The sequence below is a fragment of the Lampris incognitus genome, chromosome 4 (assembly GCF_029633865.1).
Source record: "Lampris incognitus isolate fLamInc1 chromosome 4, fLamInc1.hap2, whole genome shotgun sequence".
Classification (NCBI taxonomy): domain Eukaryota; kingdom Metazoa; phylum Chordata; class Actinopteri; order Lampriformes; family Lampridae; genus Lampris; species Lampris incognitus.
In genome coordinates this window covers 28678749-28696108 of record NC_079214.1, presented here as the reverse complement: position 1 = coordinate 28696108, position 17360 = coordinate 28678749, and the positions used below count along the sequence as shown (strand labels likewise).

The window sequence follows — 17360 nt, the reverse complement described above, 5'->3', positions numbered from 1 at the left end:
TTATGATTTGGATAGTATATTACATGTACTATCTGAGTCATTAATGCTTTTGTAGATGCTCATTTTAATGGTGACTGTCGGGTAGGTCTTTCCTAGGAAAATTATACAGCATAGTGTTTTACATCTTCACCTTATTTGCAAAAGGCAGCGGCAAATTTGAGGAACAATAAAAGTTGTTTTGTCCAACAAGTGCATATGCCAACCAACCAAGCTCGACTCCTTTACCAATATGCACTGACACATCAGCTGGTAAAACTCTGGTTCAAACATGTTTTTGTGTGGTGGTGGGGAAGATGCTGACTGTTTCATTTTAAGTGGATCTTCATGATTTGGAGTGGAGGATGGGCAGTGTAATGACCGGTATCACCACAGATGTCAGTTAGCAATAACAAAAATCTTCAAGATTGTCACTCTAAAGACTTGAACATGAAGAGATTTTTTTTTTTTTGTTTCTTTGAGGTAACCCAATAGTAAGAGGCCATCTATGTGAAGAAGGAACGACCATCCCTGAACCGAGGAGGGGGGCCTAAGAGTACATCTGTCGCCATCTTACAATGGTGTGATTGCAATTATTCCCAAATCCTCTGTGAATAGTACACATGGCCATTGTAACTATAGTTAATGGTCACAGCAATTTGCACATGAAACCAATCGTTGCTTTTGGTCGTTATGCAACTGTATTGTTTATAAGGGTGGGGACACCTGCAGTCAGTTTAGACTGAAGATGAAACGTTTCTGTCAATATACGTTGTGTCCAGATGAACTGATTCACCTTTCTGTGATTGCCCAATAGTAACTTAACACAACTCTGTATTGCTTCTGTGTACAAACATTAGCAATTAAAAGCTGTTTCAACACTGCAAATACAAAGATGAACTACCATTCCTTGTTATCAGCAGGTCATTTCGTCCAGTTTTACTTCAGTTCGTATATTTTCCCAGTTTTCAGCAAGTTTTTATGTCCCCAGTGGTTTGTACATCATGTTACTCAAGTTTCAAATGAAAACAAAAGAAAACTCTTAATCTAATTTTCTGTACTGATTATCCAGTGCCTCTTTTCTCAGATTGAACAAGACATTTTCTGTGGGTGTTGTACATTTTTTCACATTTATTATTCACTGCCCTGATGTGAAGCCTGGCTGATGGGTGATCAGGTGATCAGGCCCAGCCAGTTTTGCCACAAATCAAGAAGCAAACGTTGAGAGAGAAGTGAGCCAAGGACACCGTGTTGTGCCGCCAAACTTCTGCTCTGAGTTCATTGGCAGATGAATTTTGACAACTTCTTCCGCCTCCCATCCTCCTTTGGAGGACCATGCAAAGATTTATTATTTGCTGACAGCCAAAAATGACACATTTGACACAGCTATCTTAACTTGGCACATTGCAAGCCACTTCTCAGTCTTAGGTACGCTAATTGTGAAACTAGATATTATATGATGGGAGTCATTGCTTTTAGAAGAAATTAACCATGGGCTTTGTTTAAACAAATTCTTCATCCAAAATCCCAATCGCTTTGGTCAAAAAGTGGGGAAAAAAATGATCGGCTGACTTCACAGGGGAATGCATGATTTTATAGCCTTATTAGCAAAGAAAGAAGGGACCTCTTTAGGCATATCTATTGTTAGTGAAGCAACTGGGTTACTGGCCTTTTTCCAGCACAGCCTGCTGGCTTACTTGAACACGTAAATTCCAACGGCTGAGATTGGCCGACGGACAAAAGTAGCAGATGTAGTAAAACAGAAAACACCTGTTTCACTGCAATCACTATGAAAAATAATGTTTTAGCCATCCTTGTGTTGGTCGTCGTAGTGCCTGTCCTGCCAACTTTTACTCAAATTTAATAATTTAATGCTGTAGAAACAAATTAAGTCACTCATGGATTAGTTTAATGCTTGTTTTTGTTTTTTTATTTTACCGTGGCAATGCTATAATTAATTTCTGTCATTCTTCATTTATGTCTAAAAATGTTAAAAATATCACACTACAGAACAAAACACGTAAAATAGTGCTGAATACAGAGAGCACAGATTTAGAAGATGTATAACTGGTCATTTCCCAGTGTCATTTATAAACACTGGATCTGATGTGGACTGCCCATTTCACCAGCCACTCTTCCGAGAAACAGTAAAACAAAAAATGACCCATCAAATGAAGCAAACCATGTCAATAAAAACCTTTTAAGATGACTTTGTATTTCTGTTCATTTGTGTTTAATAATTGCATAATTTCTGCTAAAAAAGCAACCAGAATGTTGCAAAATATACAAATTAAATATTAGTTGTTTGAAAAATATCTATACAATGTGTCAACACATTTGGAAAACATGAGGCAAATCTACAATCGGTTTCATTTAAAATGTCACCACGTGGTCTGTACAATGCTAATATCAAAATGATTTCAGTGAAAGCTATGCTTATCTAGGTAAGGCAATGTTCATCCATACAGAAATAGAAGAACTGCAGCAATTCCCAAGAGGAAGTGAAATTAAGCTGCTTTGCAGTTTGTCAGTTATAACAGTATAAACCGATTTGGTGGCACCGCAGTTGCTTCCATGCAGTTCAAGAGATTCTGGGTGTCTCTTTTTCATTTGAAAGCAATGATTAAATATCACCAAAGTCAATTTCCTTAGGCAAGTTCTTAAATGTGTTTTAAATGTGCATTATCTATTTGTTGTTGAGCCGTGTCAGAGGAAATTTTCTATTACTTTGTGACAGATAAAGTTATCTCATCTTACTTTATCTAATCTCAACAGGGACCCACCCCTTTTTCGTGACATGAAGCCCCCTTAGGGACCTGACCTCAAAGTCTGGGACATCCTGATAAAGCTGTTTAAACGGTGTATTTGTCCTCTCCTTGCCTCTGTATTTTGTGATAGTGTGAATAGCTGCTGTACAGTTCATTGAAAACCTCCCTGACCCCCATCTGCAGTCTGGAAGTCAGAAACTTGATATCCTGCTCCATACAAAGGTCTAATATCTGATAGATCCCTTCAGACAGATGATGCTTTAATTCTGGTCGCAGTGTGACCTAGACAGATGGAGAGGAGGAGAGGAGAGATTAGAAGATATACACTCACCGGCCACTTTATTAGGCACACCTGTCCAACTGCTCGGTAACGCAAATTTCTAATCAGCCAATCACATGGCAGCAACTCAATGCATTTAGGCATGTAGACATGGTCAAGACGGTCTGCTGCAGTTCAAACCGAGCATCAGAATGGGGAAGAAAGGTGATTTAAGTGACTTTGAACGTGGCATGGTTGTTGGTGCCAGACGGGCTGGTCTGAGTATTTCAGAAACTGCTGATCTACTGGGATTTTCACACACAACCATCTCTAGGGTTTACAGAGAATGGTCCGAAAAAGAGAAAATATCCAGTGAGCGGCAGTTCTGTGGGCGAAAATGCCTTGTTGATGCCAGAGGTCAGAGGAGAATGGCCAGACTGGTTCGAGCTGACAGAAAGGCAACAGTAACTCAAATAACCACTCATTACAACCGAGGTATGCAGAAGAGCATCTCTGAACGCACAACACGTCGAACCTTGAGGCAGATGGGCTACAGCAGCAGAAGACCACACCGGGTGCCCACTCCTGTCAGCTAAGAACAGGAAACTGAGGCTACAATTCGCACAGGCTCACCAAAATTGGACAATAGAAGATTGGAAAAACGTTGCCTGGTCTGATGAGTCTCGATTTCTGCTGCGACATTCGGATGGTAGGGTCAGAATTTGGCGTCAACAACATGAAAGCGTGGATCCATCCTGCCTTGTATCAATGGTTCAGGCTGGTGGTGGTGGTGTAATGGTGTGGGGGATATTTTCTTGGCACACTTTGGGCCCCTTAGTACCAATTGAGCATCGTGTCAACGCCACAGCCTACCTGAGTATTGTTGCTGACCATGTCCATCCCTCTATGACCACAGTGTTCCCATCTTCTGATGGCTACTTCCAGCAGGATAACGCACCATGTCATAAAGCTCGAATCATCTCAGACTGGTTTCTTGAACATGACAATGAGTTCACTGTACTCAAATGGCCTCCACAGTCACCAGATCTCAATCCAATAGGGCACCTTTGGGATGTGGTGGACCGGGAGATTTGCATCATGGATGTGCAGCCGACAAATCTGCAGCAACTGCGTGATGCTATCATGTCAATATGGACCAAACTCTATGAGGAATGTTTCCAGTACCTTGTTGAATCTATGCCACAAAGGATTAAGGCAGTTCTGAAGGCAAAAGGGGGTCCAACCCGGTACTAGCAAGGTGTACCTAATAAAGTGGCCAGTGAGTGTTGGTTGAAAAAAAGGCAAACCTTTGGTGAGGAATTTCACACAAAAATAGCTAGGGTCCCAACTTTTAAAAAAAAATCAATTGTTTTTATTACATTCATTAAAGACAGCAACTGGATTATTTCTCCATTTTAGCTAGGTTTAGTGAATTTGGTTGTTTTAGGAGGTCAACACACTTGTTCAGAGTACAGTGGCTAGTTATTGCCAAGTCCGAACGTTCACACCTTCACCACGCTAGTATGATGCTGTTAAACATGGCAGAAATTAGACTTCTTTATTCTGCTGCTTAAAATTCCCTCAGTAGCCTGAACTACGTCATGTGTCGTACTGTAATACTGTACTATTGTCTGTCTTACAGTCATCGTATCCACAGGAGTCAGGATGCCACTTGGTAATGTAAATCCTGACAGAGCACAAACTCACTCCTATCTGTATGAGCGAAGCAGAACAGGGTGTACAGCCAACAAGATTCAACACTGGCATAACAACACTACCCGTCCCACATGAGCCAAGGCTCTCTTACTTTTCTCTCACGCTCTCTAAACACATGCACGCATGCATGCAAGCACACAAAAACTTTGGTGTTTAGTGTACCCTGCGAGATGAGCCTACCAAATATAAAGTATTTCCGACTTATCTATCTTTCTTCATGTGTCCATGGAAAGGTATGGGCAATAAAACACATTTTCTTAGGACAAACGTGACTGTAATGAATCAAGTCTTCATTCATTCATTCATTCATCATCGGCCACTTTTCCAGGGTCGGGTCACAGTGGCAGCAAGCTAAGTAGGGCACTCCAGATTCCCTCTCCCCAGCAACGCCCTCCAACTCCTCCTGGGGGATCCCAAGGCGTTCCCAGGCCAGATTGGCCATGTAGTCCCTCCAGCGAGTTCTGGGTCTACCCTGGGGTCTCCTCCCAGTTGGCCATGCCTGGCAAACCTCCAAAGGAAGGTGCCAAGGAGGCATCCTAATCAGATGCCCGAACCATCTCAACTGGCTCCTTTCGATGCAAAGGAGCAGTGGCTCTGCTCCAAGCTCCCTCCGGATGTCCGAACTCCTCACCCTATCTCGAAGGCTGAGTCCAGACACCCTACAGAGGAAACTCGTTTCAGCCGCTTGTATCCGCGATCTCACCCTTTCGGTCACTACCCAAAGCTCATGACCATAGGTGAGGGTTGGAATGAAGATTGACTGGTAAATTGAGAGCTTTGCCTTCCGGCTCAGCTCCTTCTTCACCACAACGGTCTGGTACAATGTCCACATTACTGCTGATGCTGCACCAATCCGCCTGTCAATCTCCCGCTCCATCCTACCCTCACTGATCTTTTGTCTTTTATCTAAGCCTATGTCTTGCACTGATCTTTTGTCTTTGTCTTTTATCTAAGCCTATGTCTATTTTTCACATAATGACAGACAGAGTACCCCCCTTCATTTCACTGCATGTTTTACTTTGCATTTCTGTGCATGTGACAAATAAAGTGCTTGAACTTGAACTTGAACTCGTGAACAAGACCCCGAGATACTTGAACTCCTTCACTTGAGGCAACAACTCATCCCCAACTCGGAGGGAGCAATCCACCATTTTCCGGTAGAGAACCATGGCCTCAGACATGGAGGTGCTGACTCTCATCCCAGCCATTTCACACTCAGCTGCAAACTGCCCCAGTGTGCACTGGAGGTCGCATTCTGATGAAGCCAACAAAACCACATCATCTGCAAAGAGCAGATGCAATTCTGAGGTTCCCAAAGCTGACACACTCCTCACCTTGGCTGCGCCTTGAGATCCTGTCTTTAGTCTTAATCAAGTCTGTCTTTAGTAAACTGTGAAAAGCCTGGCAGACCTAAGTAATAGCAAGCTGCACATTACTAATGCAACAGCCCGCTGAATTGGATCACTAAGAACAAAACATATTGGATATCTTGTAGAGCAGTGGTTTTCACAGGAACACATTTAGTGATGCCCCCACAGTCTAAGCCGCCTGGTATTAGTCTCAGTTATTGCTCCTCCACCGTGACACCAAGAGCTCAGTGCCTGTTCGTTGCTCCAGTTTGTGATAATGACACAAAAGGTGGATATTATTATTATAATCATTTATCAATTTCTCAAATTAATTACAGAATGAAATATGAGACTTTGATTTTACATCAGCAAAAACCACCGAAGATAACTTTCTCCCAAAGATTCTTTTAAATATAAGACCACACACATTAGCAAATGCATCAGACTGTGTGCTCCATCAGGATTTAAAAGACAAAAAAAAGCTTGAGCATAATAACTACAGTTCTACACTGGCCTAAAAGTACCAACCAACTAAATGGAAAGTTAAGTGAAGGCAAAGATTCACCAGAAAGAGGTCTGGTAGACAAACAGCTGAATAACTCATTGACTTACAAAGCTGTAGCTCTTTGAAAAGCCCCATTAATATCACAGTATAAATCCCATTTGAAAAGCATTAGATGGCTCACATAAACCTCCCTGACTTGAAATCACCTTTTTACTTTCCAGTTTCTGTCTGCTGGTTTCTTCATATATCTCTCTAACCTCGATATTTTTCTAACTGTGTTTCTATCTGTTGATTTGTCTGCCTTATAATTTTACCTGCCTGTCTCTGATTCTACTTGTCTGTCAGTCTGTTTGACTGAGTGTCCATCTACCTGTCCCTCTGTTTGTATCCGTCTATCCATTGGTTTGTCCTTCCATCTGTCTGTCTGCTTGATCATTCATCTATCCGTCTATCTGTCTGTCCATCTGCCTGTCTTTCTTTCCTGGTTGTGGTTAGCACTCGTTGCGTGAGCATGCAATTGTTAAGTGGAAAACGCTGAGTCAGGCTGGCATAATCCTGAACACCGCATGGTAAGAGAGGTAAGTGAGGACACATGTCCAATAACCAGACATGACTCACTGCTCTGAGCAAATTTCCCGACTGAGGGAAAAAAAATCCAGTCCATAGTTCCCAAAATCTTGGTCTTTGAAGTACAAATTTGCTTATGTGGATTCTGCACATAGGATGCAACAGCCAACAGAAGCACTTTTTCTCAGTCTGTCTCCTGCTACCACACTCTCCCTCTGTCCAAATCTGTGCTCAGCCGAATCTTGTCAACTTAACACACACCGACAGACAAATTACACTGGATATCAAAGGATCAACTGGGATCCCGCTGCTTAATTCACACATCTGCGTGATTGCATATATGTTTGTATGTGTGTGTAAGTGTGCATGCTTTATTCACAGTTGTAGAAGATTAGAAAGGATAAGACCCAGGTTTGACTAAGGACTGTTGACTCTAAATTATTCTCAGCGTGCGTATGTTTGTGTGTGGATGCACAATCATCTTAGATTAGTGCATGTAATACCTATGTGTTTCAACAGAATATACAACAGTCAGAATGAAAACCTTTGTAATTCTTTGTAATCCAAACTGAAGAGGTCACTAATACCCTTTTACACCAAAATTAGCGTGTATAAGCAGGTTTTTTAAAGGCGGATAAACCCACTAAAAATAGGCAATTGACTCCTTTCACAGTGCCTGCAGACCCTTTTTTTTCCTTCTGTAGCATCATCTTTGACGTCATGACGTTCGCGATGTCACGAACGCACCAGAAAACAGGGAAGTAAACAGTAGAAAGCAGCACAGAAGCCAGAGAGACGGTGGTTAACGTTACTTTTTTACATCTTGTACTTCAGTCTCTCTTTCAAACCATAGAAACTCAACAGACTGAACGATGTTCCAGCGCTACTTCAACGGAGACGCTGTACCCACAAACAATAAATATTTTTCCTCCGTTGCCGGCGCGATTTTATGATGCGCGGACAATGGCACTACGTCATCGCGCAAATTAGCGTGTTCACCCGGGTGTCGCATTTACATCAATGCCGATCGGAGGTGGAGCCGATAAATACTCGTGACTACCGCAGAGTCATTTGACCCGGGAGTGAATACCGACTGTACCCTTTTACATTGACCACCAAAGGCGGATGCTAGCGGGTGTTAGCGGGTTTTTTGGCCAGTGTGAAAGGGGTTTTAGATGAGTGATGAAACGTTTCTCTCAAAAAACGCTGTGTCCAGATGAACTGATTCACCTTTTTGTGACTTTGTAATTCTACCGTAGTTAGAAAAAGGTGACACCCAGCACAAATTAACTGTACTCTGCAGGTACTGTACCTGAATGGCCCGCTTGTATCTAGAGTGTCAAAACGTTTGTCTATTTGTTTGACTAATGTAAAATTAGAGAGAGAGTGCATTTCATTTTACCTTCTGCAGTTCTGTGACATACTGAGCCACCATAAAGGCTGACAGTGTTTTAAATTTCTCAGCGGCAGCTGCAATGTGTGAATACATCCTCTCTACCAGCCGAGAGCACTGGAGATAGACATCACTGTTTGGACCTAAAAGGTGAGGGTGAGAGTTGAGAGGTGAGAGGTGAAAGAGAGAGGGGGGGGGGGGCAGACAGAGACAAGAAGAAAAAAAAGTGGCAAGGAGCAAACCTCATCACTGTATTGCCACAGACCTCACCAACATGGTATTCTAAGCAGGTAAAAGCAAATGTCAAGAATTATTTGTAAACAGCATTTTACCAAGGTCTGGCGGTTTCACACAAAACCAGAATTTTTCCAATTGAAACTATCAGCTATTTTCCTCCAGTATAATTTTGGACCAATTTAATTCCACTGTGTTTCCATGTCCGTACTTTTTACGGTTTCTGCACAGTCTCATTGAATGTTAATGCGTGTCTGTGTTGGTTACCAGTGTCACTGTCTCCTCTTTGTCGACCCTCTTGCATTATGGATGCTACCAGACGATAGAACACATTCAGAAATGATGGAGCTGCATTCGGTATTACCTATAGAGCCAGATGCATGCACACAGACACATACACATGGTCAGACAAGGGTTGATTCATTTTACATCTACAGTTTCAAAGCACAGTATATGACTACGCCATATATGACTGCTGTCAGACTGTACCGATCAGTAGTTCTCACTTGGGTCCTCACATACCACCTGTGCTGCTGGCTTTTGTACTGAAGGTTTTCCATTCTGCCAGGTTAATCACGTTCACCTGATGTTCCCGTTATTCCAGCCTCCAATCATGGAGGTTTTAGACCTTGAATAAGAGGTGAAAATAATTCACTACCTGGTAGAATAGAAAACCGGCAGTACTGGTAGTACCCAAGGACCAGATTGAGAACCACTGGTGTAGATTTGCAAAGAAGACTTGGGTTAAATAAAAATTAAAAAAAACCCTGCAAGGTACAAACATATCTGAAGACTTCCATCCAAAACACATTACTGTTAGCTAACCAATTCTCCAAATCTACTTAACATTTTGCCTGCATTACTGATTGCTCTCTCAGCATATTTGACTGCTTATAATATTGAAGCATTATATGTCAAGAGCTGATATTTAGTTTTGCTATCAGTCACAGACAAGGAAGCTCATTAGTTTGGTTCAGCTCACAGATAATGGAGCCTGTCTATTCAGCTGTGTGGCGGAACTGTCTCTCTATTCTTAAACTATACCAATTTTCCACTGACTGGGCAAAAGTGTGATTACAGTCTACATATTGTACAGACGACTCATGAATTCACCAAACAAAATAGTTTTCCTCTGGCTTTGCTTGGAATTCTGGATCAAGCTGTAAAAGTGCTGCATCATGTACCATTCAATAATCTAGTCAAGTCAAGTCAATTTTATTTGTATAGCTCAATATCACAAATTAAAAATTTGCCTCAAGGGGCTTTACAGCAACACAACATTCTGTCCTTAGAGTCTCGCATCGGATAAGGACAACTCCCTAACAAAAACCCTTTAACAAGGAGAAAAAATAGGAAGAAACCTCAGGGAGCACAATAGAGGAGAGATCTCTCTCCCAAGACGGACAGACGTGCAATGGATGTTGTGTTTACACAGTTAAACAACTAGTTGCTTAACATTTCTTATGCCTTGTGACTGATGGGAAGAGAAGAAAAGAAAGTGAATCCCAGTTCGGTCTTACAGCAAAGTCACAATGCAAACTGTAACTGAAGATGGGGAGAAAAAAAAGTTGGATTCCCATGACGGCACCAATTGAACTTCTGCCCTTAACTTCTGTCCCCCTTCTGTTCTCTATTCAACACCTCTGCAAAGGAGGGAGGTACAGAGAGAGACGAAGAGAGTGAAAGACATAAAAGGGGAGGGGATGACGTCACCGGCTCTAGTCAGAGCTGGGTAATGCTTTCCATCTACCCTAAACCAATCTGTGCCAACCCACACTGCATGCCAGCTTCTCTACCTTGTTCCTTTCTGCTCCTTTCGGCCTGTTTGCCTTCTTCCCCCTCCTTTTTCTCTCCTTGCTCCTCTCTTTTCCCTCTTACCCCAACTGTCTCTCGTCCCCTCACACTTCTCCTTTGCTCCAGTTTCCTTCTCTTTTCCTTTATCTCCTACTTTTCATCTCTGCTGCTCTTTCCCTGCCTCATTTCCTCCCCTCTCTTCATCTCCCCCTACCTATATCTCACCTCCCTCCCTTTCTTAAAAACATTTTACCTCCAGTCTCTGTATCTGCAAATTCCCTGTCTATTCATTTTTAACTGCTCTCCCTCTGAGCCCCTCCCCTTCAGTCTTTTGTTCTGGCTAACATCTGATACCAGTTAAACTGGTGCCTGCCCTGCTCCACAGTGCCATTCACAGTGGTTACCTCAATTCAGTCCTGTTCTATAACCACAAGGAGTGAACATAAAAAAAAGCCTGTGCTTCAGACAGAGAAAATTTGACTGGAGATTTTTACATTAAAGTTGATGTAGTTGTAGAAAGTGCTTTGTTTTTTAAGAAATCATTAAGCTCATGTTCATAGGTCAAGAGGAGAGTTTCAATGCTTCAAACAAACAATTATTTCGGGGGCTCAGAGCATTTATTCATTACATCCAGGATGGTGCTAAGTTTCTACTCAAGTATAAACAGGAAAAGAAGTAAATTTTAGAGCTATAAGCCACTTTTTACAACTGCAGCATAGCGATGGTGTGCTTCAACAGCTTTTGGTTTCAAATTTTTCTGAGGCATTGTGCAAGCTCAGCAGAGACAGACACACACCAAATACTCATGAAATCATGGATTCAATCCTGGCTCTTGACCTTTGGTAAATGTCATTCTCCTCTCCCCCTCCAGTCTTTCCAATGCTTACTCTTGCCACTGTTCACTGTCTAATGTAGCAGAAGTGCTGTAGGATGATGACAAAAATAAATCTCTGCTCATAGGTTATACATTTACTTTTGATTCTCTTGTTTTTACATTAAACGAAAATAATTCGCTTGAGGGATGTCCATTTGGAAGATTTTTCTAGATTGTCCCTCAAAACAATCAGTGCTGCCGGACCTAGACAACTTTCACAAACTTGTGAAAGTCATCTGGATTTGGAAGCCAGGGCCCTCCTTTACTTACTTACCCAAATGGCATGTGTAGTACAAACTATATGACCTGACTGGCAGAGACTTGTACAGAAGCATGTAACCTCAAAACACACTCTAACCGCATAAATGTGTTTTATCTACAAATATCAGAATGCCCACATTCAGTCCTGAATCTGAAAGGGCAAATTCAGTTCCAGTGCACAACAACAAACATTTTGATTGCCCCCCAACTTTTGAAAAACATCTTATTTTACAGGATAATTAGTCTACATTGGATCAAATCTCCACTCTCTTACAAGCTCTTACCTATCTGCTCATTTGCTTGCTGACTTACACACACACACACACACACACACACACACACACACACATGTGGACACCCATCACCCATCCACCCATCCATGCATCTATACCTCAGGATGACACTGGATGATCGCAAATAGCGCCTCATGCACCGCCAGGAAAGCCGACTGGTAGACAGTTGGAGTCAAATGGTCCAGAGGCACCACTTGAAGCGCTCCAAGAACCTGGGTCACATGATGAGGGTTGGAGATTTGCCCCTCCCCATATCGCAGCAATGATGTCATCGACGTGACCATGGGGATGGTAAGGGAAAGGGTCAGATCAGGGTCCTGGCTAGATGCCCTCACTAGAAACTATGAGACAAAAATGTGGCAAAGAACAGAAAGAAAGACAGACAAATCCAGCAACAGACACAACACACAGAGACCCCCCCCCCCAACACACACACACACATAAAGATACATAGACACACACAAAGGTGATTTCAGATGCTTATTGATACCAAGAGCACAAGCCAGCATGCTGCTTTGAATGGACAGTGGACTAACTAGAGTTATAAGAGAAAAGGGGTGGGGGCATGACAGAGAAAGCGATTGAGAGATGACTGAGACAGACCATCTGATAGAGATATAGATAGAGAGACAAGATAGATATAGATGGAGAGGTCAGAGGATAACAGAGACAAAACATTATCACAGAACATGCTTAGAATGGTAAAGAATGGTGTGTATAGTATGTGCGTATGTGCGTGTGTGTGTGTGTAGCATGGTTAAACAGATTGCTTCGTTGACTCTGCTACTCCACCCTGACGGCCAGCAAGCCTGATGGGAAACACATTGACGACTGAGGCTACATCCATTGAATTACAATGAGTAGAACAAGCATGCCTAAAATAATCAAAATTGTGCATTGGTCATTTTGTTGCTGGGTCACTTAAGATGCCTGTGACAGGACTGCAAACAATGCTGTTGCAGAGATAAGTACTGGTGCAGAGTGTAGTATAGGACCACAGTACATTTCAGCTAAAGATTTGCACCGTTAGTTGTATTGAATATTCCACATTTCTAAATCTCCTTCAGCTCACACATTAAAGTCAAATGCGCTTTTCTACAACAAAACTGTCAAAGAATTCATAGCAGTCATTTTAAGTGTACTGAACAAGATTCATATAACATAGCACCAAGCGTCCTTTCTAATTCTTTGGCAGGGTCATTTTTTTCTCCTCTGAGAATGACCCCAAAACCTCTGATGTCTTTGGAGGAGTTTGTTAGAAAAGCGTTTCAGTTTAGCTGTCTCACAAGTTTCTCCTGTGACTAAAGATCAAGATTGCCCACATACTGTATATGCTACGAGCTGCAGGGTGTTAATTTAAAAACGCATTTTATGAAAACCCGCCATTTAGACCCTTTGTTATTCAAAGCTCTGTGACACCAAAACGCTTTGTTCTTTTAGACTCAGCCAATGTGGCTTTACCCCACCCCTATTCAGCGGTCAGAGAGAGACTGGACAGGAAACCATGGAACGCTCATCTTCAGAAAATTCATCATTCGCCACTGACAAATCAGCCAAGAAGAAATCCTTTACTACTTTTCGAGTCAAATGCTTCTGATAACATTCGCTGACATACAGTGAATTGATACTAAAATTAGACAAAGTCAGCTATCTTGTTTATATATACTGTTCATATGCACCATGCACAAGTCTGCATGATGTAAGAGAGGAAAACCAACTCCACACCTGCATAAAAAGTCAATGGTTTTTAAGCCACTACTAATGCCAAGTCATTGATAGTTTAAGAAAAAACTATTTCTGTTCATTTGGCAGTTTTCAAAACCAGTTTCAAACCATTTTAAACTGATTAAGTGTATGGAATCTGATACCCTTGGTTCAGCCCCGCTGTTTATTCTTTTGATTCTAAGTGACGTTTATTATTTTGATATTAAGAGACTAGATTGTATTTGCTTGGACCTCACACAATGCAGTCAAAATCTGTATACATCTGCACATGATCTACTTAACATTAATTAAAAACAGCAAATCTGATCGTCAAAAGTCAATCCATGCCCATCTTTATGCGTGTGGATGGCTATGTGCTCATATTACATGCAAGCTTTTGTTTGTTTCTTTGTGCCAACATGTTTGCAGTGCATTCGTTTGTATGTCAGTTTTCTTGTGCTTTCTCATATTCTGTCTGTCTGTGTTTGTAAATGCTTGAATCTTATTGAGCGTGTCTTTCTCACCACCATAGCGGATATGATCTGTGGTGCAATAAGCCTCAGAGCTTTGGAACAGGGCTCAGGTAAATTGCAACAGCACAACAGCTTTAGGACAGTTACTGCAGACAGCGCCTCCTAGAAATCACAGGAACAAAGAGAAGCAGGCAGAGAGAGAGAGAGAGAGAGAGAGAGAGAGAGAGAGAGAGAGAGAGAGAGAGAGAGAGAGAGAGAGAGAGAGAGAGAGAGAGAGAGAGAGAGAGAGAGAGAGAGAGAGAGAGAGAGAGAGAGAGAGAGAGAGAGAGAGAGAGAGAGAGAGAGAGAGAGAGAGAGAGAGAGAGAGAGAGAGAGAGAGAGAGAGAGATCATTTTAGCCAGGATGTCATATGAATGCAAATAGGCCTACATTTCACTGGAAAATTAGATTGGGTGTAGCTGAAACAGAATGCAAATGACCCACACACCCACCCCCCCGCCACCCAATTGCATATATAGGAACTTTTCATGGATAGATCATGTACTATAGATATTCATCATACAGGGATAATATCACAATAGGAATGGGAACAACAGGAACTTTTTACATAGGGATCATGAAATATGGAAACTTTTTGACTGGATTTTCAGAGGCACTGCAGAGTTCATGAATCATGGCTGCCAGGGGCATAATTTACAACCCTGCATATCCCTCCTGATCTTTCTGGGGGACTGCTCACCTTTTAATGCCCCTCTCTGTGTTTTCATTCAGTTTGTTTTCTCTTGTGTTCTGATTAAATTTAACAATCTGTTAATTTATTATATTTGCTGAAAATAGGAAAACACCAAATATGTGGTCTCCATGGTTAAGTTAATGGTTCAGCTGTGGTTAGAGCCAAATATGTCTAAAACACAAATACTCCCTCTAGTGCTTCTGGGAACTAATTACCGCACATTTGACCCTTACAAAAAACTAGGCAAGGGATTTACAGTTTATAAAAATCACATGTGTAGTATATCTCATAAAAATACATTGTGAAATGTAAATAGCAAAAGGATAAAGAATTGTCTTAAGTGATTTGCATTTGGTATTCATACTTTTGTTATGAAATCGGTATTTTGAGACACTCTGAGCTGTAAAGTATGCCTGGTTGCAGCATATCAAAAGCTTCTGTAGTGTGGAGTGGGGGGGGGGGCGAGGGCATAATAAGTTTGACATCCAGTATATGAAGACAGGTTTTATATAATAAATGTGAGGTCTTGATGAAGAGGATAATCTTTCACTGCTCTCTATGGAAATTCATTTATCTCGAATGGGAGAATATATTTCTGCTGCATTGTTCAATTGCAGGCACACTGCATTGAGATACAGATGGTGGACACAATGGATTTATTGCTTTTGCATCAGTCATGGTTGCAGACATCATTTTTTCCCCTCTCTTAATTACTTGAAGTTTTTGCAATGAAAACATTGCATCAGTGAGTCCGTGGTGTAATAAAAACATATTGGTTGATTTAGGACTGATAATGAAAACCATGCCCAGTTACTCTTCTCAGTATATATGACCCATGGGAAGCCTTTTAAAGCCCAGCATATAGTTTTAACAACATCAACATATTGCAAGCTATTATTATAAACTATTATACCAATTTTTTTAAACATTACTTTTTTGCATTTTTGCCGTTATTGGATAAAGGATAGTGAAGTGGCAGACAGGTAACAAGGGGTGAGAGGGATGGGTACGACATGCAACAAAGGTCACTAGCTGGAATAGAATCGGGGATGTTGCAGTTATGTGGCATACGCCATAAACAATCGGCTACCGGGGCGCATCAATATGATCCCAATTTTACCTTGTAGTTTCCAACATACAGCTTGCCAGTGTCCAGTCCCTCTCTGACCAGCAGTAGAAATACGCTGAACCGTCCAGTGGTGCTCCTTTCCAGCAGGTGGCGCAGAAGCTCTTCTACAACTGGTTCCAGCTCTCCAATATCACTTAATGACAGCCAGGGAGCTGTATTTGATGGAGGGTAAAAAAAAAAAAAATTTACACGTGAATGGCAGTAAAAAAAATTGGGTCTATCAAAATAAAATCTATCAAGTGTGCATATTAGAGCCCTATAGATTCAAGAAGTCTGTGGTATACTGAGGAAAGTTGGTCAATTTGAGGTCTTTTGCGAAAGACCTTTGACAGTTGTGAGCTTCTTGCATGCTCATGTTCCTCTAAAGAGATACTAAAAAAAAGTGTTAAAAAAGAAACAAATGAAAACGCATAAAAAAAAGAAGCCCAACAACCGGTTGGTCTGTCTGTAAGTGTTATAAAGTATCAACTTCTGTTATAACTTTTATTTGTGCAATTTGCTGGTATGGTCTGTATAAGGATGAAATTAGCTGATAGTATCGGCTGTCTGGGTGCTGGTGTCTCTGCTAGGATCAGTATGTGTGCATGTGTCTGCTTACCTGCCAGAAGTCTGTATACATTCTGCATTATCTGAATGTACAGTTCATCCACCTCCTCTACTCTCTTCCTCTTCTCTCCTCCCTCTTTCTCCCTCTCTCCTGTTGTCTTCTCAACTGCAAGGTAGAATGTGGACAGAAAGTGGAGAGAAGAAACCAAAAAGTCCACTGGCCTGGAGGCAGAGCTTAACTCCTTGAGGATCTGCTGGCAGAAATTGCGATAGAGGGTCATATGACTCAGTGTGCGCTGTATACCAATCTGCTCTTTATCATCGTCCATTGGCAGAGTGGAAAGTTCGCAGCGGAGCATGACGGTAACAACTTCTACCAAAAAACCTTGGCCAAGGACACCAACAGTCTCGGGCTTCATAATGGTTTTTATGGCTGGTCCCAGTGCTGATGTGATTCTGGCTAACATTTGAGCCAAAGTTTGGTCCCATGTGCTCCTCCCCAAGGTAGAGGTCATTACTTGGCAGAAAGATGTAAGTGATGCCAGCAGCAGATGAAGGGACAAAATGGTTGGTGGTCTACCGAAATTAGTTGCATTCCCTGGATTGGGGGCTGTTTGAGCCATAACGGCCAGCTGCCTGCCTGTAATTTCGTCACTGGTGAGATAGGACGTAAACTGCTCTAGGTTGAGCCGAACACTGCTGTTTCTGTTTATTATCAACTGCATCAGGGCTCTGATGAAACCCTGTGTTGCCTTCATAAAATTCAACCAATCTGGGCTACTTGTA

General features: G+C 41.8%; 1 protein-coding gene across 1 annotated transcript in view; it reads right to left on the bottom strand.

Moving 5' to 3' along the window:
* Nucleotides 1–1896: 1896 nt before the first annotated feature.
* urb2 (URB2 ribosome biogenesis homolog) overlaps nt 1897–17360 on the bottom strand; it is a 23251-nt gene continuing 7787 nt past the window's right edge. The window contains 7 exon segments of the mRNA XM_056279324.1: nt 1897–3026; nt 8543–8676; nt 9035–9131; nt 12088–12330; nt 14218–14328; nt 16020–16180; nt 16627–17354. Of these exon segments, the coding sequence (XP_056135299.1) occupies nt 2829–3026; nt 8543–8676; nt 9035–9131; nt 12088–12330; nt 14218–14328; nt 16020–16180; nt 16627–17354 (1672 nt within the window). The 3' untranslated portion in view covers nt 1897–2828.